Below are 26,591 nucleotides of genomic sequence, written 5' to 3' on the forward strand. Positions count from 1 at the left end.
GCCAGGGCGTGGGGAAGGTGAGTCGCTGTGGCCATCTGGGAGCTGACTGCCGCAGGCTGCTATCTGGTGTGGCAAGCCAAGTATTGGTCCTGTTAGGGTGAAGGTTTACAAAGTTGTTACTGTGATTCTCCTTAGGCAGTGAAGTTTGCCTGCACTGCCTAAACAATAGCTGGGCTCCAGAACAGGCTTCCCATCCTGGCTGTCTGTCATGTCCATTTGCCGACTCCATACACCACCAGACAGATAGGAAATGTCAAGCAGAAAAGAGACCTTTAGTAAGGCTTTGGACAAAACAGCTCCTGAATGCTCCTGTAACATGTGAGAAAGAGCTCTGGCATTTGCCTTGTTGCTCTGCCTGCAAATACCCTGCATGGCTTACCACAGAGACCCACGCTGCTGGAAAATATGCAAAAGTCTAATTTGTCAGTTTGGTTCAATCATGCGATAGATTTACCTTCTATTCTGAAATAATTATTTATTAGCGTCTCCCCAGGGGAGGGCTGCAAGTGCTGAATACTAGCCAACATCTGTCTGAAGTGTTACTGATTTGGGGGTTACAACCTGCCTTTGAACCACAGACATCTGAAAAATGAATAACAAGTACTAAAATATTTTCTTTCTGAAAGGAGAAGCTGTACATTAGGATTGTCATTGTCAAAGGACGTCAAACCTTGGTTATTAACTTACTAGGTGTGGGTCGTAGGCATAGGGAAATGATCTAGTGAGCAGGGACTCCACTACAGCATTGCATCTCAATGCAAGAAATGTTGTGCATGCTTTTTCTTGATGATGAAACATTAACAATTACTTCCATGCTGGGGAAGAAAAATAGCTGCGTAGGTATTTGTGGACGGATGGCTCATGAGTCAGCACTTACGTGATTTTGGCTTTTATCTTCCCGGAGCGCCCCATTGCTGCCGCTCCTCTGCTGGCGCAGCGTGGGTGAGTCTTCGTAGGAGCCCTGCAGAAGTTTTGTCTGGCTGCCAAGTGAGTCTGTTGTTTTGGTGTTCTGCTAGCAGCCTTAAGCAGCAAAAAAAAAAATAAAAAAAAAGTAATATTGTGTGCATCTTGGGGACAGCTGGCAAAATTGTTTTAAATTTCTTTTCCAATCTAGTTCAGTCTCGCATAGGAGAGTTTGTGTTGTGAAGGGTGTGGTGTAGAAAAGACTAGTTTCCCTGTCACTACACAGTACAATTCTGTGTTCTCAGTACAGAGAAACGTTCCTATGAACCTTACAAAAAAACCGCTTATGCGTGCGATGAGCAACCACGCTGCGTTGGCCGGCTTTACGCTGCCTAGAGCAAGAGAGCTCGGCAGAAATTGCTAAGCGAGCTCTGGAAGCTGAAACAAAACCCAATTCCTCGATGGCGTTACAAGCCTTGTAGCATCTGGTGCGTTTTAAAGCTCCGTCCCCTACAGCCTGGACGTGGAAAACGAGGGTGGTTACCGCCGGGGCGGCTGCCGGCGACCCCCGGCACGCCAAGGGCCTCCTCGCTGCCTGGCGCTGAGGTGAGGTCCGAGCTCAGCGGCACGTAGCTTCCCGCTGCCCGGCCCCTTCCCCGCAGCCCGGCATCAACGGTCGCCCGGCGGCCGTTACAGCGGCTCGCGCCGGACTACGCCTCCCAGCAGCCCCCGCGCCGCTGTGGCGAGGCCACGGCGCCGGGGCGGGAAGCAGCCGGCGGGTGGGTGGGGGGTCCCGGCGCCTGCGTGGCCCTGCCCGGGCAGGGCGGCTCGGCTCAGCTCGGCTCGCCCCGCCCGCGGTGCCGCCGTCCCGTGCGGTGCGGCTGGGCTGCTTCCCGGCCCCCGCGGCGGGTCCCCCGCCGATGCCATGCTAAGACCAGAGGTCTCCGCATCCTACCAGGAGGTATGGGGGGGGCCGGGGCCGGGGCAGGGCTAGTGGGCGGCGGGCCCCAGCTCGCCGGGAGGGGCCGGAGCAACCCCCCCCGGCGGTGATGCCCGACCCGGGGCTTGCCGCTTGCCAAGCGGTTACACTCAGCGCTGTCGCCGTGAGCTCAGTTCGGCTCCGCTCTCTGGCTCTGCGGCTCGGCAGGGCTGGCCGCGTCGCTGCCGGGGGCGGGGAGCCCTGGCGAAGCGGGTCGCCTGCCGCACGGAGCCCTCCGCAGCTTAACTTGCCCCTTCTGGCCTGTCTGCATCTGCTGAGGCGCGGCCGAGCCGGGTGGGTGTCGCCGTGAGGCCGTGTGCCTTCACCTGCCTGGTGCTGCCCCTAGCCCGCCTTCTTAGTGCTGGGTAACTGGGATGTCAGGTTGCATCTACACTCGCCAGAAAGAAACGGGTGTTTTGGGTGCACTTAATTTAATGTTTTACCTTTCAACGTGGTTAAAATAATCGGCAGCAGTTCTTTTAAGTGTATGAGCTAGGTACAGCTGGCCGGTTGAGCTCTGTAACTGGGGCTTTCATAACAAGGAGATGGTCTGTCGGGCGTGAGAAGCGACTTCGGTACCAGAGCTCTCACATACGAAACTGAAGGCCCCGTTATCATCCTGCCAAGAGCCCGAGGCAGCGCCTAGTTTGCATATCAATGTACAGGCTCGAGCAACCGGAATTCCTTGCTCCTTCCTATCTCTCATACTAGAGATAAAAGCTATTTGTGCCAAGTTCAGCAGCGGTGGAGACTTGCAGCAGGGCACTTTTGTTTGCATCTTGGAGGCAAAAGGAATGCAGATGTTTGCCTTCCTCTGCATGTGATGGGTAGGTTGGGGCTCTGTTTTAATACATTCTAATTTAGTTTAGCATTGTCTGTTTAGTTTCAGCTTCTGGTTTTCGTGCCAGGCTAGAAGGCATTGGAAGGTGATGAATCAGTGGACCAGCAAAAGACCTGTATGGACAAGTTCTCCTTTTATTTAAGAGGGTTTTATCCAGTAGGAAGGTTTTATCCCATGATTATCAGGATGAAATTAACTCCTGTAAGAGCTTGTATGTAGGGGAGGTACTTGAGAGAGTTAATGAAGTCACATTGATGCCTGAAGTATGGACTGGACTATGGATGTTACGTTTCTGCCTTGTGTATCAGCCACCACTGACACTGCTCTGTATGTTTGGGATTGTGCCAAACTCTGTGGCGCAAGTCTAGATGGTGTGTAAGTGCAGCGGCTGTGTTTCCATCCCCTCTCCGGCACCTGGGGCAGTCTGTGATGCTCCTGCCCCTAGCAGGGATGCTCAGATGTCTGGAATTGCCTTTTCTGAGCTTCTGTTTGTTCAGTGCTTTTCTGTGTGCAGGACTGAAAAGGAACTGCCAGGTCACGGGCAGGCTCCTGCAGTTGTTTCTCACTCAGCTGTACGTGCTGAGCCCAGAGGAATGCTGAACAAAGGTCTGTTTCATGCCCTTCCTGCTCTTGACATCCTATCCTATCTCTGCATCCTATTGCAAGCTTAACTGCCCTGCAGGTTTGTGTTCCTTCTGCATTAGCATCGTGCTTCGCCTCTTTATCAAGAATAAGATGTAGGAAGAGCTGGCCTGTGAGAGTGAACACAGTTGGCGTACGCGAGGTTCACTGTTGTCATTTGCCTTGATTTGGCTATTCTGTCAAGTGTGAAGAAACTAGAATCGGCTGTCATGCAGTAATGCTGTGCTGGCTTCCCAGTCAGTAGGAGACTGTAGCTCAATATGTCTGTGAGTTGGTGGGTTTCTAGGTCTGTGCTGCTGTGCCTTGTAGAATCAGTGTGCTGTGCTGTATGCTCAGAATGCGGTGGCTGAGCCATGAACAGCGCTAGGCTCTTGGCCTCAGTGGGTTTATGTAAGTTCACCTCTTGTCAAGTCAGGTGTTCAGGATTTGCAGTGAAATTAGTTGTTTTTAGGGAGTCTTACACATCAGCTCAACCTACTCACTGCACCTGAGGCAGTGTTAGCACTCCTGCTTTTGACTAGCTGTCCTTCACTGGTTTTATGTGTGAAAAGCTTATAAGGTTGTATCTGCCTTGTGAGGAGAAGAGATAAGAAAACATAGTTGCATATTGTTTGTTTTTTTTGTTTTGTTTCTAAGGCATGCTGAAAGGTTACATTTTCTGAGTTTTTCTTCTCTTCTCCTACCTGTTGAAGAGTTGCTGTAGGTCCTCTTGAGAGGATAAGAAATGTTGTGTATTGTGTTCTTGTTTAAACTTGCGTTGGGATCTCCTTGCTATCAGGAATAGACTTCGCTTACCCTCTACATAACCTCAGTCGATGAGGTGCGTATACCTGGGGAACCATGGCTGAACCAGAGAGGTGTAGGAGTCAGCTGAGAAACTGCAGTGACTTTGTAACTTACATTAAACTTTTTGGATCAGCTCTGGTATAAGGAATTCGCATCAGTATAATTTGAACTGGCTTCTTAGCTGATTTAGCTTAACCAGTACAAGAGGTTCAGTGAATACTCTTCTTGTGTCAGAATAGCTTACTTTGGGTCAGGTAAACAAACAGAACTGGTGTGTTTCTACAAAAGGAGTGTTGATTTTCCCTTATTTTATGAAGATAATTGAAAAAAAGTATCTTCGGTTGGACCCTGGGAAGTCTCCTGCAAGTGAGCTGAGTTTGGCCTATTAGTTACCTATTCACTCCATGCCTTGCACCATGGGAAATCATGCTTTATTTATGTGCAAAGCATTTACAAACAACTGGGTAACTGCTTTCATGGTGGAAATGAATACAGAAATACAGCAGGAGGTGATGGAGACTTTACGTCAGACTTCGAAGACGTAAAATGAGTGGACTCTTTCCTAATAAGTGCAAATGATGATCTGTTAATGGTATAATGATGATTTCAATACTGAATTAAAGTTGGGTGAAGTAAAAGCACTTCCTTATGGATACATGCGTGTTACTGTTGAGTAAGTTGGGGGTGTAAAGTTTAATAGCATTCAGTATGGCTGCTGCATTAACTGTGCCCCCATTTTCCTTGAAATAGGAACAAAGCTAATCTTCCTTACCTAATTAGGTATGTGATGCTGAGTGTTTAGCTTGGACAGTTACTGTGCAACAGTAACATGATGTGCTGCAAGCTTATGCCCCGGTTTGCCTTGCTGCAGTTTGTATGTCAGTCCCTGCCACGAAAGAAATTTGGAAAACATACAGGAGATACTTTATGTATATATAAAAAGTCTAATGCTTCACGATCTCATGTGATGCCTATCTGATGTGACAAGCTTCTGACTTTGACAGAAGTGTCTTGGCAGTTTGGACGCAGAGCTCTGAATAGCAAAACAAGAAAACATCTGGTCTCTGTTGCTGTTTTAGAAACACTGGAAGACTAATTAGTTGCATAACCACTAATATATAATAATGTGTACAGTGAGCTCAAATAAGTACCAGAAATGTAGGGATGTTTGACTGTTGTCTCGTAATGACCCACCTACCTATGTGGCTGAGACTGTATTTGAGTTACTTGCCCTAATACCTGTCAAAATGCAAATCGCTCTTTTCGCACCTCTTTATTAAGAAGTGCTAATGCTCTGTTTGCTGGTATGTGCCGTGGTTTGTTTATGCCTAAAAATATGTTCTTGAGTGGCAGAACGAAGTTCCTGCTTATTTCAGAGGGCATTGTCCTAATTGGAGGTTTAAAGTGAGCTGGAGCTGCCAGGGAAACAATTACTTTGATCTTGAAAGAAAAGGTGATGTTATTGTTGAAGCAGCAGGATAGAAGTAGGTTAAATTTAACGTGCCGTCTTTCTCTTTTTGCAGCGTGCAAGTCATTTAATTTTTAGCTGTAGGTCTACATAAATGTGGTTCTTATCTTGTGAACAAGTGGAACAGATGTTGAGTGCTCTTGGACTGGGAGCATCTTTTTGTGTGTTTGGTTAGTTGGAGCCTCTTTTATTTGTACCATAGAAATTCCAGCAATTGCAAGTTGAGAGCATGTTTGGAAATTGAACCACTGTTTTAACTACACAGCTGAGTGAAGATGTGGAGCGAGTATCTGAAAACCCAACAGATGAGAGAGAAGGAGAAATGGAAGTTCATGAAGATGCCAGCTCTGTTATTTTACCAGGTGAGAACTATTGACCCAGATATTACCAATTTTAAGTGCCTGATAAGCTGCTTCTGTGTATGGGTTTGGTTGGATTTTACTTATTTTGGGGAATAAGTACTGATGGAGAGCCAGGGAGTTTTTCTAAGGATTGAGATGAGAACATTTATTTGTCATGAACTGTGCTCAATCAAAGAAGATTCAGCACATCTGGTTCTGAGATAGCTTAGTATCTCATCTTCCTTTATGTTGTATCTTACCTGAGTTGCAGTGTCTGTGATGGCAGTGGCTTGCAAGCAAAGCCTGTGCCAGATTTACATGAGCAAGATCCGATATTGAACAGATGTGCTTTTAAACAGATTTTAGTTAGACTGTTTGGACCTGCTTTTGGAGGGTGCGGGGCAGTGTTAAATGGGCTTATTGCAGCTCAGATGTAGGCATTAGGTAAGCCAACCTGAAATGAGTGTCGCTTAAGTGCTTTGCAGCTGTTCAAGACATACTTGTTTCAATAGTGCAATTTTATGCATATTAATGTCCTAATTTCCTTGGCTGCCATCTCCTGGCACGTAACTTGGGAACATGTGTGTGACCATGGACCTTTGTAAGAGGTTATGTGTTCAACAGGATTTACTAAAAGGCTAGTGTTTGCTGTGGTGAGGAACAAACACCAAACCATGCTATTATAGTTGAAGGGCAGAGTGTGGCATGGCCTGAGAGGGCCTGACTCATTAAATTACACCGCAGAGAAGAGTCACTGTAAAATATGCCTACTTATCTCCTTTCCTGTGTTGGGTTTTAATGCTCCTTTTGTGTGTTCAGCTATATATCGCTCATGATCAAAACATGATGTGTAACTGAAGAGTACACAAACTTTTTCCTTACAAGTATTGCCAAAAGAAATGGCGAATGCAAGGAGTTTGGGAAAAGCAGTGTCTGTGTACAAGTGAGACTAGTGTGAAGATCTTCAGAGAATAAGCTTTGAAGGCAAGGAGACTGTGAGAGAATTGAGTCGGTCTTTTTCTAGCTGTAACTGGAAGAATCCTTTTGTGAAGGTTTATGTAGTATGCACAAGGAGTTACGAACTAGAGTCCAAAAATGAGAGGGCAGCAAATATCTAGTGACTTGTACCATGGTGGAGATGCAATGCAGATAGCTGTGTAAGAGCATTAGAATATTACATCTCTCTGCTGATGCATATGCTGAGTGTGTAAGAATCACTTCAGACTGGAAGGGGGGAAAGGAGTTGTTTTTTCCAGGAGGAGAGATTGACCATCAACAGACTTTTTTTTCTTACGAACTTTGAACTTTGTTTCTGAGTTGTCCTTCTTGAAAATAAACCTTGCTTCCTGCCTGCCATGTCCTTAAACAGAGTGCCAACTTCAACATACGGAAAAGAAGCACAATCTTTGGATGATTATGCCTCATGCTTGAGAAGGAAGCATCTGTCTGACTGATCATCAAAACCAGCAATACTTGTAGTTTTTTAAATCAAGCTGAGTTTGAGGCTTACTTTCCTCTCAAGTGATTGATCTTTAAATGAACACTACATAAGTTCAGCCCAAATATCTGTATTTTAAAGTCCTAATCCCTATTCTGTTTGGTTCCAGATAGTGAACTGGGTACCACTGCACCTTCTTTGCGTTTCAGCAAGACCTGCCTAAAGAATGTTTTTTCAGTAATTCTCCTGTTTATTTATCTGCTGCTCATGGCTGTAGCTGTGTTCCTTGTCTACCAAACCATCAGTGACTTCAGGGAGAAGCTCAAGCACCCAGTGATGTCTGTCTCTTACAAGGAAGTGTCCTTGTACGATGCACCTGGTAAGAATGGTAACAAACAAAATGGGTTAAGTTGTTGTTCACATTTATCTTAGATTGTTTTAAATTTTTGGTGTTGATTCTCCAGGGCCCAGAGTGCACATAATGCTTTGACGCAGGTCTTTCACTTCCTCTTTTTTAATCTATGTTTTCTTGACTTTGCACGGAAATGTTAATATTGTACGGGAGTTTTTGGGAGCTTTCATGCCAATAGCATGAATGCCAGTAGCTGTGGAGCATTATGCAACATTTGATAGATAAGGAGTGTTTTCAGACACTAGAATGAGTCCTCTTTTGGGGAAAGAAGATAATTCCTTATGGAAATATTCCCCAAACTGTATCGTTCAAACAGGGTAGCACATAGGATGTGTATCAGGACCTCAGTGCTGCACTGGACAGTGAGATGCTGTTGACAGTAAAGAAGGTGAATTTCTCAAACCAACCACAAAATAACCACAATGCCACTTTCTGCTTCTGTTCTGCATTGTTTACAACTTGGTATTACATCGGTAGGCAATGAAAATGTGATGTGACTGCAGGTAACAATGTTGGCATAAAAATGCAGTGTGGCATCAGAAAACTGTTGCAGTTTGCAGGAGGGATTATGCCACAGAAGCATTTTTGAATAGTGAGTTCTATCATTGCTTTTTTTTTTTTTTTTTCCAAATTGTCCAGTAACCATTCATAAATAGAGCTGTGGTAGCAAATGCAGCTCAAACAGTCATAGGTCAGTTTCCAATTTAAAAATAACACTTTTATTTGAAGTGTTACCACATTTTACAAATAACCACTCCAGTAATTGTGGCTGAAAGGTGAGTGTTTCAAGTTGTTGCCATTATTTCTGTAGTTATTTTTCTGTATGGTCAGTTAGGCTCAGCTCTGTAAGCAGGTCCTTGCATTTGGACCATACGGATCTGACTGTAGGAGCAGACTTTTCCTTTTGGTTTTTTTTTTTTTTCCTTTCCACTTGAGCTTTTCGTACAGCAACAAGAAGAAAATGTCATTTAAAGAAGCAGAGCAACATACATATAAATCCAAAAGTATTGTCAGGGATCCCTGCCAGATCAGAGAAACTAAATTAACGTAGCCCTTTACTTCATTGCTCTATTAAAGTGATGAGATGGCAAGTTGCAAGCATGGAGCGCTGAAGAAAGGGATAAAGCATTTTTAGACTGATATATGCTGACTGCTTTGCCATCTCGCATTTTGGTGGACAGATCATCTCAGTTGTGTGAGTTAATCATATCTAATAACTCAAGTCATACTTTTTTTTGGTAGCTGGTCTAGATTATCTTCAAGCAAGCTTGTTTCCCATAATAAATGTGGCATATGTGGTGTAACAGGATTTTTGGTTTTGGGCCTTGTATTTTGCTAGCCTTCTACAGCTGAGGTGACTCAGGTTCTTTTAATGCATGCTGTTGGTCTGAAATGGTACGTTTATGGTATATATGAATTTCCATACAGGTGAAGTAGTGGCCTGCCTACCCAATGATGTAAGTAATAAGAGATGATAACAGTTAGTACTTGTTTGATGGCTTTGATTTTTATCATGACATTGTAATCAGTGAACAGAAGATGCTAGAGGTTCTGAAGAGCATCTTTTCACTTTTATTAGATCAGCCAGTGAACTTTCTGTCATGTATAGTACATACATTATTTCCAATTAAAATTTGACATGTTAAATGATAATATCTGAAAACACGTACATGCTGAAGTGCTACGTGTCCTGTTTGACTTCAGTAGTCTCCTAACTTACTTTACGCATTTCATTTGGGGCGAGAAGGACTGATGTATTAGCTGCAGGCTTGTGGGAAGACTAGGGAAACTTAGTAGCTTCTGTGAACCTTGAACTGTTGTAACAGAATATGAACCCTGATTTTTTTTCAGTGTATTGCAGGGATTCTGTCCTGATGGAGCTGGCACTTTTGTCCTGCTCCAGAAAAATGCTGAAGCGTGTGGCTTAATTTGATTGTTTTGCTGGATCTTGAGGATAGCTCAGTATCCTGTGGCATTAAATCCCAGAATGAAAATCTATGTACTTGGGAAAGAAATTAGCTCTCTTCAATGTTTTTTTTCCTCCCAAAACAGGTATTGCCTTTTACCCAGGCAAGGCTCGGCTGCTTAGCTGCAAGCATCATTACTATGATCACATTCCGCCTCTGATAAATCCAGGTCAGCCAGGAGACATTGAATGCACCACTCAGAGAATCAACTACACAGATCCTTTTACTAATCAAACTATGGTAATAATAATCTAATAGAACAAAGCTTATTCAGTGGGGGGTTTCTGCTCGTGATGGTATTTGAAAGTAAAAATATTTACTAAGTGCTGCAAAAAATCCTTGCTTCTAGTTTTTTTTCAAGCCATCTGTCCTTTTGTTTTCAGAAATGTAAAAGACCCCAGTCAGTGTGTATATGTGTTATGGAAGATCAGCTGTCATGTGGGTGTGTGCAGCATGAAAACCTGAATGGGATAAAATAAGTAATTTTTCACAATGAAACTCTCGCTTCATTCCTCTCCTAAATGAACTGGCAAGCATACTGCTTGATATAGTAAATCTAGCTTTGATTGAAAGCAGTAGCAGTTATTCCATTAAAGCTGAATAGCTTATCTCTTTTTGTATGTTTGCTGGGAATTACATAATATTTTTGTCACACTTGGAAAATTCTTAACTAGGCATCAGACATTTCATTACAGTGAAATGCTGTGAGCCAATAAGATGGGTACATTGAGTGATTGTCTTAAATTGCCCTTAAAACTGCAGGGAATCTAGCTTCTGTATAAATAAATGTTCAAAAACTAAAGTATTAAATATGGTCATTTGTATCTAAAGTGATTGCTCAGATTGTTTTTAAGGAAACTAAACGTGAACAAACAAACTATCCAGGTACCTGTCTGGTCAGCTTTTTTCCTCTTCATGTTTTGCCTTTCATCTAGTCACCATTTCTTTCTGGGAAGCAGCTCCTTAGTATATTTGAAAGTAATATTCTAGGTGCAAGTCTAATTTAATTTCTGCCACTAATATGCTCTTTTTGCATGTTTTAACAAACTAAGAACCTGCATTTTGTGCTGCATGGTAGATTCATTTAGAAGCTTGCTGATCCAAGTGGAATGTAGTGATCCAAGCTATGCTGCAGTGGAATGGAGAGGCACTGAGGCAGAGACCTCTGACCCATGTAGAGCCCTGTTCAAACTGGCTGAGTCCTTTTGCAAGCAACAGCTTGCTGTTCAATATAATGCCTGCGTTACTTTAAGTTGTATTCTGCCTGCTAGCATTTTTTTGTTGGTTTTTTTTCCTTTCAGCAGCTTACTTGAGGTGTTGGGGGCTGCGAAACTGTTCCTCTTTCTCAAGGAGAAGCCTGATGTTCTCCACATCAGACTCCACATTAACTTGTTTCATGTCAAGAGCTGAAAGTTCCTAGACTTCAATGCTCAAAACAGTTTTGATTGTCCTGCAGAATGCAGGTTGCAGGGCCTTGACTGGTATTCCACAGGAACCCAAAGGACTATGATAGAACTAAAGCAGATTTCTTAGAAAAACACAAAATCTTGATGTAAAGACTTCATTTTTAAACTAAAAGGAGGGATTCAATTGGCATTCTTGTTAGATATTTTAATAGAAGTATACTTAATAGCGGCCAAGAAAATCTCGGTGTGTATTAGATTTCTATAGAGTATTAGTGACAGATGGCAAATTCATGAACAGAAAATGAGGATTCCTTTGCTACTCTCACCATCTCTCTGTTTGCTTACAGAAGTATGCTTTGGTTGTTCAAGGCCCTCGTGATGTGAAGAAAAAGGAACTGGTGTTTTTGCAGTTTCATTTAAATGGAACAGACCAAGATTTTAGTGCCATTGACTACCTTCTGTTTTCTTCTTTCCAAGAGTTCATCAACAGGTATGTAAAGGGATGAGCCCGTAACTGCATTGAACTTGCTACAACGCTAGTGAAAGCAGGGCTTTTAAAGTAAAAATCAGACAGGCTTTTACATTCTCATTATTTTTTTTTTTTTAACGTTTGGGTTATGTTGATGGTCTTTCATGTCTTAGGTTACTAATCTTACTTTTTAGAAGATGAATTGAGGACTTTTTCAGTGACGAAAACTGCCCTTCAGCTATGCTTCAGCCTTTTGTTGTTGCACTTTCTAAAAGTTTGAAGTTTGTGCTGGCTCACCGCTCTCTGCTGCTGTGCGTGATCAGGAAGTGTGCTGTCCTGGGCAGTGTGCTCAGGAAGTGCACTGAGAACACTAATGTTTCTGTACCTTTTTTTTTTTTTTTTTTTTTTTTTTTTTTTAAAAAGGCAATTACTGTAAAGATCAGATCCCTGGATTGATTTGTTGTGATTTCGTTGAAAGATTGACTATATTTCGTTGTATTACTAGCTTTATGTAAGATTCTACAGAATGATGTAATTTCATAGATGGGGTTTTCAAAATTGCTTCGTATTGGTTTGACATTGATGCCATTGGAGTGACTAATCAACCTTCTTCTAATTTTAACAGGAGTGGAATTAATCCTATCTTGAACTTTCTGGAAAGCCCCACCATTTTTCCCACCTTGTGAGAATAAATTCCATACTTAACTGTTTAATTTTTGCTTTAATTTAAATTCAGGTTCTGTTCTTCTCTCTGTGATCCAGAGTAAAAGCTAGACAAGAGATATTAGTCACAGTGAGACCTAATAGAACGTCTTAATTTGGTAATAGTCAGATGGTCAGTGAAAAAGGGACAGGGGATAAAGGCCGTATGCAGAACAAAATTAGGTGAGGGAGGGGAAGAGAAGTAACAGATTTTATGGTAACAAAGCATTCTTGGAGGCTTGGACATGATCATACTGGTGTTTTTCAGATGGAGCAAAGACTGGAATTGGTATCTCTGAGTGGCCAAAGACCAATTACCTGAATTTGCTTTTTACAAAGCATTTCTACTTCAATGAAGGAGAGATCTTAAGTCACTAAGTACTTTCTGTAACTGTGCTAAAACACCTCATAAAATGTTAATGTTGCAGGTATTTTAGGCATTGATTTTTTAGGGTGAGAAAATACCAGTTAAAGAGTAGTGATGTAAAAGGTGCTACTTGTTCCTTCTGTGTTTTTTTTTCTCAGTTTTTGTGGCTTATGCCACAGTTAGCGGTATTTACAGTGGGACTGATTCCAGCAAGGTGCATAGCTGTTTGCATACTGCAAGACACAAGCACTGTCTGAGACCGCCACTTGTGAAACACAGAGCAGAAGGCACAGTTGTGTTGCATCTGATTCCTGGCTCTTTGCAGAATGAGCCAACTTACCAAGACACAACTTGGTCTGTGCATACTCACGTCTTGGAAGCCACATTTCTGTGCTTATTGTATCAATTTGCAGATAACTTGGGAAGAAACAACTCTTTAAAATAGCTTAAAACATGTCTGTCCTACTTAAGTTGGCAGTATTTCTGCAAGCAGGTTGCAAGTCTGCATGCTGCTGCCCCAAACGCTTGTGCCACATGTTGTACAAGGGCAGGTTAGATGTCCAAAACAGCAATAAGCAGTATTGCAAAGGTCCTAGCTTCAAGGCTGTGTTTGTGCCAGTGTAGATGAATCAGTAAGAATCATCTGTAAGCTGCCTGGGAGAAACCTGGATTGCAACCTCCTGCCTCCAGGTTTGCCAGGTCAAACCGGTTAGATGGCAGAATCGATCCCCGAAGAGATGGGGAAGTGTCGCTGTGTTCCTAGAGAAGCTGCCTTGTCTCGGTGTTAGAAGGCACCAGAACTGAAGCTGTGAGAGTGAAGGCTGAGACTGGGTTATGTTTGGAGCAAAGTGAAAAGGTAGGGAATGGTGGTGTCTGTTTGGGGTGCATCCTTTGTGCCCATTTACAGCAGGTACTAGGAATGTGAGTAAAACTGGTTTTGAACTAACCTAGATAATGGTAAAATTGGCAAAGGTATGTAGGCCTTTAAACTTAGTAGTAAATGATCTGCATGTCTAGGTGAAATACAGTAAGAGAACCAGTTGTGCGCAAGAGGCCAGTACTGTCTCTTTTATAGCATCCTCCAAAGCTTGGTACAAATTGTATGGCTTGTCTTGCTCACTATTGTGTATTGCTGTCCTGGCATCCTGGGGCATGAACTGGACAGGCTCAGGGCAGGTTGAAAGTTACGTTTTCTTCTGACTATGAAGTGCATGTGAAATTGCATGCATATGTGGAATGTACTTGTTCTGTCCAACTTCCAGCAGAAGAGAAAATAGAAATGATTTCTGGTTCATCAGCGGATGCTAAATTTAGTTGATGGGAAGTCTGGACTAAGATATCTGTAGAAACTGTTGCGTGTCCTTCCATATGGCCTCTAAATTACTGGCCGCTGTTAACTACTTTTGCTGACAAAGTGTCTCACTTATTGGTTATGAGGGCATATTATTAGCGCTGTGTCCAGCAATTCATGTGAAGTGTTATCAAAGATGCTGAGATATATGCTAAAACTCATGAGATACCCTAATTACCTTTACAGTTTTTTGCCATGGCTGCGAACAGCTTAGGTTGGGCTGGGCAGGCAGACTGCTGTAAAATATATGTGTAGGGTATTCCATCATTTTAAATCACAATCCAAAACCCCTTGAAATTGGTGAGAAGTGTCCTGCTGTATCTACACCACAGTGTCTGTGTAGACAGTATTATGCGCAGCTCGCTTTTGCTTTAAATAGCAATAATCGTATCGGTGAAGGCTGCTGCAAGCATCAGCCATAAGCAATAATAACAATGGCATCTAGAGACTTGTGTCTTTAAGAGGTTTTTTCAGGCATAGCAAGTGGTGAGGACTCAAGTAAGGTCCAGTTGTTTCTGTCAAGGGTTTTATTCTCTGCAGCTCTTCTGTTAAAATTGGATCGACGGACTACATGAAACTGGCACTGCTTGCTAGTTTTGTTCTGGCCTTCACAGAACACTGCTGAACTGTGTGCTATTGTTGGCCTGTGAGTTGGAGGGATACTGTCACTGGCTTTTTTCTTCTCTCTCTCTCTCTCTCTCTCTCTCTTTTTTTTTTTTTTTTAAGATGGTGGCAGCTGCTGTCTGTACCATATTAATTGGAGGGAAGGAAATAATGAAACCCTTGCAAATTACCAAAAAATGTAGCTAAAAATACAAGTTCCTTTCCTGAACTATCATTAGTATAATAGATGGGTTTAAGAAGAAAATCCTCTGAACATATTACTGACAAAACTATTGTTAGCGTAGCATGTAAAATAACTTACAGTCATGTGAAATGATGAATACCAGTCTGAACAGATCAGAGATTATTTAAGAGTCTAAACAGAGCTCCATGTTCATATCTCTGGGCTGGATTGTTGCGTGCAGAAAAATAAATTATAACATAGAAGGGTCGAGACTTTTGGTACCACACCATCTGACCCTTTATGAGATCTCATGGCTGTCTGAGAGTTTCCCAGTCTAGGGAGAACCAAAAGCAATAAACACAAATTGGGTTTGACCCATCTGTGGGTTTGGCCCTTGCTGTTGTGTTGGAATCTGCTGGCGGGATGTCCTAAGCTGCCTCTGGCTCTTGTGGGTTGGTCCATAGAGATTGGTGTTAGAAGGATCCACGGCAGCGCTACAGCCCAGTCCAGAATTACGTTAGCAACTCCCGCAGTTGGAACAAATACAATCTCTCGTGGTCTGACGTTGATCAGTCTGTGCTGGGGCAGTGGGCTCCCTGCTAGTGATTTGAACTGTCAGTGTTTACCAGAGACCATTGGCTGAGAGGAGACCAGAGCTTTGTAGCTCACCTGAGTGAGACAGTGGCCTCTTGCACTTCTCTTTCTCTGCTGTGATGTAGGAATTTTTGCATGGTCTTGAGGTACCATTAATGTCCTGGGAGAGCCTGGTGCAGAGTATTCTGGGAATCCTACCATACATCTAAAGGACAGTGTAATAGGCAGAAGAACTTACTGAACGAAAAAAGGAAAAAAAAAAAACAGGAAAAAAAAACAGAAAAAAAAAAAAGCACAGCCTTTGTAGGTTGTCTGTCTTTGCGGTGAACAGGGAATTAAAAGAAACTGCCTGGAGAATTGTTCTTCAACTTAAAATCCCTTGCCTGTCTTGTGTTCACTTAGTTGTATGTGGTTTTTAAGCTGCGTTATTTGCCCTCTGCTATCATTTGTGCAAAGCTTGTGCCCCTCTGCTCTGCTCCCCCTGCTCCCTCCCCCCGCCCCCTCTTTTTTTCCTGACTCTGTGGCAGTGGTCTGGATTATGGGCACATGCAAGGAGATGCCTTCTCAGATCGCTTCTCCGCAGCTTCTCCTAAGATATTATTAATCTTCTTTTTTCAAGCCTACAATTACTGTCGAAGGCAAAGTATACTACTGCTGTCTGCTTACCATGTAAGTTGTGGCTGTAACGTTCAGCTCTGTGTCATAACTTCCTGCCTCAATTTTCCATGTTGGTTTGGAAAGCTTTTCTAGGATGCTGTATTTAGCGAGGCATTAGGCATATGACTGGCTGGCAGAGTGCTAATTATGTATGTTCCTCTGAGTGGCAAAGCACCATGTTCTTCCATACTGTCCCATCAGCTGCTGCCGTACCCACATACCGAAGGGGGAAGAAGTCATTGTCAGATTAGGTCTCCCTATGTCACTGGTTTGTATGGTGAGGAGCAGTCAGCTTTGTTCTTATGCTTTGCCCACGTCTTCCTTGTGGGGGTTAGAGGTGCACTGCCATCCTGTTGGGATCACTAAACAAGCACCTAATGTTACAAATAGATAAAGATATTCCTAACGTGCTAAAACACTCTTGGAATATCATCTGTCTTGATGGGTAGCAAAGCGTGTTAGTTTTTCTTTCCAGAAACGCTTCTCCTTTCTGTTTGTATGCACAATGGAGTTCTGTGTTTGAGCCCATCACCTGAAGCCCTGACTTAAGAGCAGTGGCTTTGCTAGGTTTTGCCTTCCTACAAACGTGTGCATATTCATCTATTAAGGCTGAGCAGGCAGCGTAGTACAGAGTAGCCATCAGTATGATACTCTTTTTATCAGTGCGTGCTTTTGCTGCCTTGTAGACAAGGCATCTTGGTTTGTAGGAAGAAAAGGAGCCCTGATTCTGAAAACTAAGGAAAAAGACAGGAAAAGTGCAAATCCAGTCAGTGCTGGTACAGGACAAATCTTCCTGATTGGTCCGTTCTCTGGGACAAGAGCTTGCTTCTTCAGCTGTGCTTTTCTTCTTTACTTCTTTGCATCTTTCTCCTGAAAGACCAAAATACCTTAATCTCCCAACAGACTTAGTCATGCGCACCCTCTGCCATACATGCCAAGTATACTTTCCCTTCACCTAGGAAGATGGATTTAATTCAAGTCAAACCCCTTTCCCTTTCCCTTGTCTTAAGGACCAGCATACCCTGACATATCTCTGCAACCTGAAATCTATCTTTAGTAAAAACCAGCAGTCTGTGCTTTAATGATTCATGACTCATCACAGTGGTTTACCCCTTGATTTCAAATGAAACCTTGTTGAAAAAGCAGCTGCAGGGCCAGGCTTATTTCATAGAGATGACATGAAAGTGGCTAAAATCACAGTACTGAGGAGCTCCAAGTAAATAGCATGGTTAATTCACTGTGTCCTGTGCAGTTGATGGCGAAAGGATGGAGACCAGATATGCCTTAGAGCTACCTCTTTATCACTTGCAGCACGAGGGGTATTGGGAGCCTTAAAATGGCTTATGGTCACAGTATTAAAAAAAAGACACAAAGCAATCCTGCTATTCTAGGGCTACAAAAATCTGTGGTTGCATATTGGGAAAACAGCCATGTTATTGCAGGTGGGAGCCTTACACCAAAGGTATAGTGTTGCCAAAATAATAGGAATACACTGAATGTAAATTTCAAAGCATTTAAGTACGTCTGCATTGCAACCAGTTTATTTGCATCCCAGAAATGGGGTGAAGCAGCCGGCCCTGCCTCTAGGCTGTTCCTTCCATCTCTTGCTTCCTAGCATTGTGGCGAGTTGTTTCCTGGGGTCCTGGCTCTGCTCCTTTCTGTCCCAGAGATGACAGATGAGCAGAACGAAGCTCCCCTATAAGGCAGAACGATCCCTAGGGGCAGGCGGAACTCTAGCGTGGTAGGGCACCAGGTAAGTCTTCTGCAGTTAAGAACACATGAGCACAAGTGCTACCATTAATCAAAACATCACTACTCACAATGTTTTAGATATGCTGAATTTTAGCAGCTGAAACAGAAGAGGAATTGTGAACGCATTTTGAAGTGCCTGTAGGTCTGACATTCTCCTGTCTACAGTGCTCAGATACCGCTCTGAGTTTGGTCAGTAAAGTAATGGTCTTTTTCCTTTAGTCCAGAAAAAGCAGAATTCATGAAGGACTGTGAAAGTTCATACTCCAGCTGGAAGTTTTCCGGAGGCTTTCGAACTTGGGTCAAGATGTCCTTGGTGAAAACAAAAGAAGAAGATGGTAGTGAGACTGTTGAATTCAAACAAGAGGTAAAAAAAAAACAAACAAAAACCAAAACTCAGAGTGTTTTGGGACCTCTTTGTTTATTAAGAACTAGTTACTGCCATGGTTTTAATGATAACTGGCCAACAGAACCAGTTCTTGGGGCAAATAGCAATATGAGTTGGAAGAAGGGTGGGTGGGTTGGTTGGTTAAGTAAGTGAAACATCAGGAGCTCGTTTTTTGTTTTATTGCATCCATTATGCCACTTGCCACTGAGCAGTTTTGGCTGTACAGTTACTTGCATTCTTTCTTAACATGGAGAGGTTCTGTAGAAGTGTAAATGTCTTGATGTGCTCGGCTGTTGGTATGGCCTAGTGACACATCTCAGGAAAACATCTCCTAATGGGGAGGCCAGAAAATCCAGGCCTTGAATGTGTTTTAAGTGACACCTGTAGTCTCAGGTAAGGGTCCGAAGAGACCGACATAGAAATATTAACACAGCTACCTTTAGTTCAAGGTGGGGAACAATTGCCAAAGGAATTGTCTAAATAATAGCTAGTATTGGAAGGAGGTATTGTTTAGGTTACCACAAGGGCTGATGTTAGGATGAAGAGGTAAACACAAGCCTTGTATCCTTTGTAGCATTCTCATGTCTGCTTTTTGTTTGGGTTTGGGATTTTTAGCTGTTGAGTATCCTTAGAAACATGGAGTAACTTAACTTCTTGCGTCATTTAGAACTAGAAAATATGCAGGTGGAAGATGCAAACTTAGCTAGAGGTGAAATGAGTTTGACTTTCATTCCTGTTCTGTTCACACTAAAGGACAGGAAAATAATTGTGTTTTGAGTTTGTTATCTTGCTCCCAGTGTTGGTTGGAGAGGAAGCGTCTCATCGGTGGTGAGAAATGAGAATTTTAAGAGCAGTCCTTTCTAGAGAGTGTGTCTTTCAGAGACTACGTTTTCTCTTAGTCCATGGTACACTTGGAAAGAGTACTTTGTGGAGATCAAAATGAAGCAGGATCTTCCTCCTGTCTTTAGTTATCACAGTTAGGGCATTATGTGGCAAAGTCTTAAGGGAAGAGCAGAGCTGTGACTGTGAGGTGGCTACCCTCCTGCTCCACTGGAGGAGGACAGGAGGCAAATCCCAGAGTCACGCAAGTCCCAAACTAATGCCTTAGTTTGGAGGAGAGGAAAGAATGCATCAGTCAGCTGCTGCCTTGTAAGTACTAACAGCAGTTGTCTGTCTGTCCTTCGTCACCTACAGCTCTGTATCACTTGTCATTTGGTACTTACCAAGTGTAGGATTTTTGAAAGTCCTCCTTTGTGTGCCCAAGTCTAACATGTCTCAACGTGGAAACAAAAGGCTGACTCAAACTCAGAAAAAGCTGAGCTTTTTGTGACCATAAACATCCATTTAGTCCAGCAGTTGTGGACTCTCTGATCATCTGGGTAGGTGAACACTGTGTGGGGTTTTTTTTGTTGTTTTGTGGGTGGGTTGGTTTGTTTTTAATAAAACCTAGGAAATAGGAATCAGTGCAAATGTGAATTTTGGGTTTCATGTCCCTATTAATAATACAGTAGAAGTTGAAATAGCTCAGACATAAATTGCCCTTGCTTTGCTTGACAGTACAACATCTGCTCAAATCGCATAAGGATGTCCATTAGCCTTTCAAATCTAAAACTGGGAGATGGCATACCAGAAAGATGGATACAAATACTAGGTCAAATAGCACAGTCAGTCTGCTAGCTAGCCCAGTAGTCATTACTTTGTCTTTTCTTCCTTTCCCATTGCCTTCATTTAGCTTTGTGTACTGTTTGTTTCCTGCTGTGCAGTTTTCTTGACTGAGTGTAGTTGGGGTGATGGTACGCTGCAATAAGTAAATGAGCTGTAGAAGTATAGGGTAAGTAAGTCTGCAGCAAAGGTGTTTGACCAGAAAACATGAAGTGGTGAAGCTCCCATATGCTCTGAATGGACATACATAGTGTTCTAGCTCCTGCTTCTATGTGTTTGCAGCCTAAAATCTGGTCAGGGCAGGGTGTGTAGAGAAGACTGATAGAAATCTTAAAGTATTTGTAAAGAAACTAAGCCATGGTAGATGGGAGGTTTTTGTAGGAGGTCATCCCTCATACAATGAAAAGGCTTGCAAGAAGGTGAAAATAGCAGACTGTTTAGGGACTTCCAATTTAGCCGTCCTCTACCTGGAACAATAGGCTCCCAAAATATGGAAAGGGCAGTTTCCTCCATCTGTGTCATGTTCCTGTCACAACCCTGAAATGCAGTTACAGCACTGCTGGATTCATTACTTCCAGTACAGTATTAAACTAATGTAGGAAGAGCAGTAGTACTCCCTTGTGCACACACCAAGATGTAAATACTCCTTTGAGGGCCGAAGAAGGGAGAAGTCCTTCCATCACTTGCGCAGCTCTAACTCCAGTGTGCTTTCCTGTTAGGTAACTGTCTGGCTCTTGAGCAGTTTATATTGTCTCCTAGCAGCAGGGGGGTTAGTGCAAACTGTGTTGTTATTGCCTGTGTACAAACCCCGTGTAGTTCCCCCCTGGGCTAGGGGTGTGTGTTACAAGACAAGATAAATGTTTTTCTGAGGCCTGATGTCTTAATACTTCCCTGATTGTGTTTCTTAAGACTATGGTTTCATGTGGCTGTAACATGGATCTGGTATCCTAAACTGTACCCTGGTGGAATTGTGCTAAAGCTCTCTGCCAGTCAGTGCTAGTTTCAAATGGTAACCTAGTTAATGGGCAGTACTGGGAAATATGGTTTTAATTGTTGATATCTAGGCTTCTTTCCCTTCCATTTTCATTCTGCACTTGCTGGCATCTTCTCGTTTATTTTACAACTGATTTTTCAAAAAAAAGTCTTCCTGCCACCATCATGTAGTTCTCTGGTAAATAAAAGTAATAATTTAGCATTCATTCATGAGAACTCTCCAAATGCTGTATTACTCCAAGTAAATTAATTTTGTAAATGAAATTTCCCCCCTTGAAAGGGAAAAACTATGTAATAAAATAAAGGCCCTGGCTACCAGTGTAAAAATGGTATTGCAGTGTTTTACTAAGTGAGAAATAAGAAAAGAATATGAACATGAGACACATAGAGGAAACTGCCCTCTCCTTATTTTGGGAGCCTATTGTTCCAGGTAAAGGACAGCTGAATTGGCAGTCCCTAAACAGTCTGCTGTTTTCACCTTCTTACCAGCCTTTTCTGTTGCACAGAAGACTCATTACACCACTGAAGAAAGTAACCTGCACGTTTGGTTTTTTTCCCCTCTCCCCAGACTAGCGTGGTTAACTATATTGACCAGAGAACTAAACCAAGAAGTGACCAGCTGTTTTTTGTGGTATTCGAATGGAAAGATCCTTTTATACAGACTGTTCAAGATGTGAGTAACATGCTAGTCCCTTTTTGAATCGTCATCTGACTGTACATGCTCATGATTTGTGTGTGCATGCACATGCCTTTGTTACCTCACTCCAAGCAGAAATTCAGAGGAAGAGTCAGGTTACTTCTGAAATTTCAGTCTAGGCTCTTCCATATACCCAGTACTGCATACTCTGCGGAGGTCCAGACCATCCGATGCCTTTCCTTGGCGTGGTGACACGCGGCATTCCGTTTGCAGCTAGAGGTACACGTAGCTAAGAAGCAGCGCATCCCCTGTGTTCAAGCACAGTGTAGCTTCAGGTCAAGGCTGAACTTTTTGCATAAATAAGTGTGCTTGGATAAACTGATTTAATTACTTTTTTTATTAACTGATAATCAAGAAACCTAGGCTTAATTCAAAATAATGAAAATAGCCTAGTTTATTTTTTTATCTGTTACTAGAATAGAATTTGGTACTGCATTCAAATGGACAAAAACCACTTTAAAATTTGGCTCAATATGCTGCAGCCAGAGGTGTATGATGTGCCAGACAAGACCACCATCAGTCCCTGGAGTGCTTAAAAGGTGTGCAGGTGTGCACTGCGGGTACATGTGCTTTAAGCATGTGAGCTAGATCTTGTTTTCCTAGTGTTCTAGGGGAGAAGGTCAGATACATTTGCCCTCCCAGAAAAATGCAGAATGGTAAAGTGTGCAGAGACAATGCGTTTAAATTTTGCATTTAAAATGGCCCTACCTGACAACCAAAGAAGTCCATCACCAGCAAAATCTTGTTTTCTTGCCCAAAACCGGAGTGTGAATGCAGACCGTGTGGGGCAGGATGGGGTAGTTGGTCCTTTGTGTTCCTGCTGTTGTGTCTGTGCTGGGGCCAGGCACCCTCAGTGCAGGCGCCTCCGTGGCCTTGAGAGCCCAGCCCTGTTCCCGGCACCTCTCGCTCCTCTCTGCCAGACAGGGTTCGCACCTCTGCCGCCTTCGAGCTGCAAGCTGCCCTTGATCCAGTGGTTTGGGGGTGCCTGTTTCCTCCTGGCTGAAGAGGCCATAGTTCACAAACACTGGCAGCCAGCGCTGCTGCTTTTAGGAGGATTAACAAATACGGGAAGCCTGCGTCAGACCTTCTGGCTTGGGTGGTGACCAAGTGACGCTGCGCTCATGCTGGCCGTCAGAGTTGCAGAATCCATGGCAAGTCCCAAAGCTGTGTGCTACTTTATTGCTGCCTAAGCCTAGCTCTGCTTGCTTCATCTGAGATCCTAGAAGTCATCCCTGTGCCTAGAGGTGCGAGGAGAATTGCAAACTATAAATAAACTTAGCTACTCTTGAACCAAATGTAGATAAAAATAGAAATATAAAATACTTGGTGTAGGTCTGCAGAAACAGTTGCTGCTGTCAAAAGCTGGTTTAGCATTACAATGCTGTCTTGTTAAAGCTTTCCAGTAGTTGCTTCTTTTAGCTCTGTCTTCTGGAAGAGCTTCTTTAATGTGACTGCCTATTTTTGTAAATCTTTAAATAATATAGTAAACTTAATCTATAATCTTAAAATTAGCAATTTAACTGTATCTCTGAAGTTTTAAACAGTTCAATATCCTGAAAATAGTCTAAAAGGAATTTAGCAGCTAGTACAGTGTGTTTTCTTCCTGATGGAAGGAATCAGAAAACCATGGTGGGAGGCAGATGCGTGGAGAAGGCACTACAGGCCACCTTTGCAGCGTAAAGGAATATGCTGCAAAACACTTCAGTTTGAAAAATGGAATTGTTTGTTATTGAATAGGTGTAATATATGCTGAGTGAGATGAGGGGAATAATATTTTTAATCTCTTTCAGATCATCACAGCAAATCCCTGGAACATGATTGCTCTTCTTTGTGGTATCTTTTTGGCTCTGTTTAAGGCAGCAGACTTTGCCAAGTTAAGTGTTAAGTGGATGATCAAAATCCGAAAGAGACATCTGAAGAGGAGGCGTCAAGTAATGAACCACATAAGCTGAGACTAAGACTGCCTTTTAACTATTCATAGCGGAAGGGATAGAAAATAACTGGGATAAACTTCGATCAGCAATACAGCGATTAAAGATGCAAACCAGGTATGTTTTCACCCAGAAAAATGATGGCTGGAGGAACAGCCTAGCGAACTGGCCTTTGAACTTCAGAAAGGAGCTAACTCTAGGACAGGTCTAACAAACTCATGCTTTTCTATTCCAAATTTAACAAGCTTACCTCAATATATGGGGGGACCAGGGGGAAAGGAGAGAATTCCCTAATATTCAGAAAGTCAACACTGTCATGGTTAAGTTCTAAAAAAAATGGACAGTGTTTGAATGCTGCTTGGAACAGGAGGCCATTTAACTTCTGCATGAGCTACGGCCTGCATCTGCTGCCGTAATGCACGCACTTACTTCCTTGACTGTGTTTAGTGGAAGGTAAAGCACTCAAAAAAACAGTCTGGCCTCCCCTCTCCAAAGTATGTATTAAAACAGAATACACTGGAATCCTATTACGTGTCATTTTTGATTTAAAGTATAGTGACTTTAATATTAAAAAATACTTCAAATAATATATTGTGTATGTTCATTGAAACTACCTGCTCTCAGATTCAGCTGGAGCTTTACAGGAGGTAGTCCAGGCAGGAGTATTACTGCAAAAGGATAAGGTGAGAAACAAAAATCTATTCCTGATCAGTCCAACTCAAAGTAAACTCAGACAACGCAATATCTGGGCATCTGAGCTGAGACAGAGTTCAAAGTCTGTCTCAGGCTGTTGCTCATCCCTCTTTCCCCCAGTCTTTGCTAAGGAAGTGAAAAATAGTCTTTCAGCAGCCTGGCATTTAAATGTGATTCTCTATTATATAGAGAATGCGTGCTAACTCTGCTGTGGTGGTGTAGTCTTTTTCTTCCTTATAAGTCCCTTATTAGTCTAGATGCCTAACTCAGAGCTGTAGAGGCTACAGGGCAGCAGTGCACCACTGTGTGTTTGCTCTGAAGGCGTTGGGGCAAGGAAAGGATATTTTGCTGCTTCCATCCTCTACTAAGAGTGGTACCATAGTAGTAAGCGTATCAAAAGTACCCCCTTAATCTTTCTTTTGCTTTCTAAGGAAGCATTTTGGAACAAAATTTACTACTTTCAGCTGATTTCCAGAGCAAACCAAGGCACTGCATTGACCAAACACAGCCTCAAACAAGGGAGCAACAACTCATTGTAGTAAGAAAAACAAACCAGCAGCACTGGCCGCAGGCATGGAGGCAGCATACAGCTTCTCCTGTGTCCAGACAGGTGAGGGCAGGGGGAGGTTACAGCCTACCAGTCACTTGCAGTTACTGCTCCTGCCTCTTCCCCAGGTCCTGTGCTGGTGCTTCAAAGGGTTCGTAGTTTGAATGGTGTAGTCTGAGCTAACTTGATCACACTCTTCTGGGGAAAAAAAATGTTGTTTGGATGCAAGAGCAGGTGGTGTTCAGGCAACACTTTATGTTCAGTGTCTTGCAATGATGGTTCTGCTCCAGCAGGGCCAATGATGTAGTGCCTGCCCCAGGTGAGGTAGCTAGCGTAGTGCATAGCAAGTGAAAGCGGTTAAACAAGAGGGGAGTAACAAAGACCAAATGTGGCCCTGTTGAAGCAAAGTGTTTGAGAGCGACTTCATCCCTAGGTGCTGGTGTGGTGGGGAAGGGGACAGAAGCTTGGGGGGAAAGGGGGAAATGGGGGAGACGACACCAAACAAAAAACCCCCACACTTAGACCACCTGTATCAAGAAAAACCCTGTTGATTTCGCTATGTAACAGCCTGTGCTGGTAGGAAAGCATTCCACTGACTTCCCATGTCAGCTTATAGCCCTTTGCTTTCCCAAATACACTGCTGAGGGCCTGTTCTACAGGTAAGACAGAGACAACTGAGCTTTCTTGACTCCCTGCTGCTAAAGAAACACCCAAGTGTTCCTTTAACAAATGATATTACAGCAGCTATTTCTTGGATTTTACAAAAATGTTTAGAAACAACAGTTTGATCAGGTACTGATGTATCCTGCTGCATTTTTTGTTCTTCTCTTGCTAACGAGGTCAGAGAAGGTAAGTTGGAAGACAACTTAGCCCCAGCTCTGGGGTAAGTAAGTAGGAGGTGTGGTTAAATAAAGGATGCACTCCTTTCTGCCATAGTTAATGTACTTGTTTTTAATAAATTCCCATAGTAATTTTTTTTAATAAATTCCTCCATCTCAGCTATCAAGATCTTTTGTTTTATAAGGAAATGTTACTAGAGCAGGCCAGCTGATTCCAGCCAGAAAACCTTTTTTTAATATACCTATTTATAAGTGATTCTTACAGCACATGTTGCACAATTTGTTTGAAATGGCCTCTTATAACTACTGTGTTGTTTTTTAATACTTACTCACTCTTGATGTCCATATTTGTAAATTTTTGAACAACTCATTACAAATGCCAGCAATTTGTTCTTCACACCACTGCAAGGTAAGTTAGATTCCCCACTGTTTGTGTAATTTATTTCCTTTAGACTGTAGGACAGCTGAAAAGACTTTGTATCTCAAATTGGGGTTATCCTTCTTCTATGGAAAAAAGGCACTCAGAGTACTAAACTGAGGTAAACTGTGTCTGCATGACAGTCATCTCCCTCCTGAGCTGGCAAAGCACACCCTTGCAGGCCCCGCAGTGTTTAATGTCTGGCTTCAGGATTTCAAGAAGCACCATGAAAAGCAAAGGATTTTTTTCCCCTCAGATTTTGGGCAGCCACCTACCATGGCAGAGTCTACTTTGGTCAGCTGAGGATGTAGTCTTTTTATATAAAACTGACATGTAGAGAGTAGCAACTAATTGGTTTGATCAGATGGAGCTATTGGAAGCGTAAGCCACGTCAGGCAGTGTTACTCCCATTTCCTCTGTGAAACAACTACTTAGAGACAAAAATGAAGTAACAACAAAAGTGTAATGAAGTCGACTCAAACAGTGTCGTAGAGACTTTTCCCCCCTGGAAACTGCTTCAATAAAGTCAGTAAACCAGCCAAGCCCAGGAGCCCTGCCTCAGCT

The 26,591-nt window shown here is 42.9% G+C and overlaps 1 protein-coding gene across 4 annotated transcripts; it reads left to right on the forward strand.

The window, feature by feature from the left end:
- Window positions 1-1,786: 1,786 nt before the first annotated feature.
- On the forward strand, window positions 1,787-24,117 carry PACC1 (proton activated chloride channel 1). 4 transcript variants are annotated; one of them, XM_050894113.1, is made up of 8 exons: window positions 1,787-1,864; window positions 5,885-5,981; window positions 7,568-7,777; window positions 9,863-10,017; window positions 11,531-11,673; window positions 18,082-18,226; window positions 21,471-21,575; window positions 23,390-24,117. In XM_050894113.1, the coding sequence occupies exons 1-8, from the start codon at window positions 1,829-1,831 to the stop codon at window positions 23,549-23,551; spliced, it is 1,053 nt and encodes a 350-aa protein (XP_050750070.1). In that variant the 5' UTR covers window positions 1,787-1,828; the 3' UTR covers window positions 23,552-24,117. The 4 variants fall into 4 exon arrangements, with proteins under 4 accessions (XP_050750070.1, XP_050750073.1, XP_050750072.1 ...); XM_050894116.1 differs by having other exon boundaries at window positions 7,676-7,777; XM_050894114.1 differs by having other exon boundaries at window positions 1,799-1,864; window positions 5,822-5,981.
- The last annotated feature ends 2,474 nt before the right edge of the window (window positions 24,118-26,591 follow it).

The sequence above is a fragment of the Gymnogyps californianus genome, chromosome 3 (assembly GCF_018139145.2).
Source record: "Gymnogyps californianus isolate 813 chromosome 3, ASM1813914v2, whole genome shotgun sequence".
NCBI lineage: Eukaryota > Metazoa > Chordata > Aves > Accipitriformes > Cathartidae > Gymnogyps > Gymnogyps californianus.

Bases quoted from the DNA above. Each gene is read 5' to 3' on its own strand.
- PACC1 (XM_050894113.1), top strand. From the start codon at position 1,829: ATGCTAAGACCAGAGGTCTCCGCATCCTACCAGGAG. The intron at 7,778-9,862 runs GTAAGAATGGTA...CTCCCAAAACAG, and splicing joins GTCCTTGTACGATGCACCTG to GTATTGCCTTTTACCCAGGC. The intron at 18,227-21,470 runs GTAAAAAAAAAA...CCCTCTCCCCAG, and splicing joins CTGTTGAATTCAAACAAGAG to ACTAGCGTGGTTAACTATAT.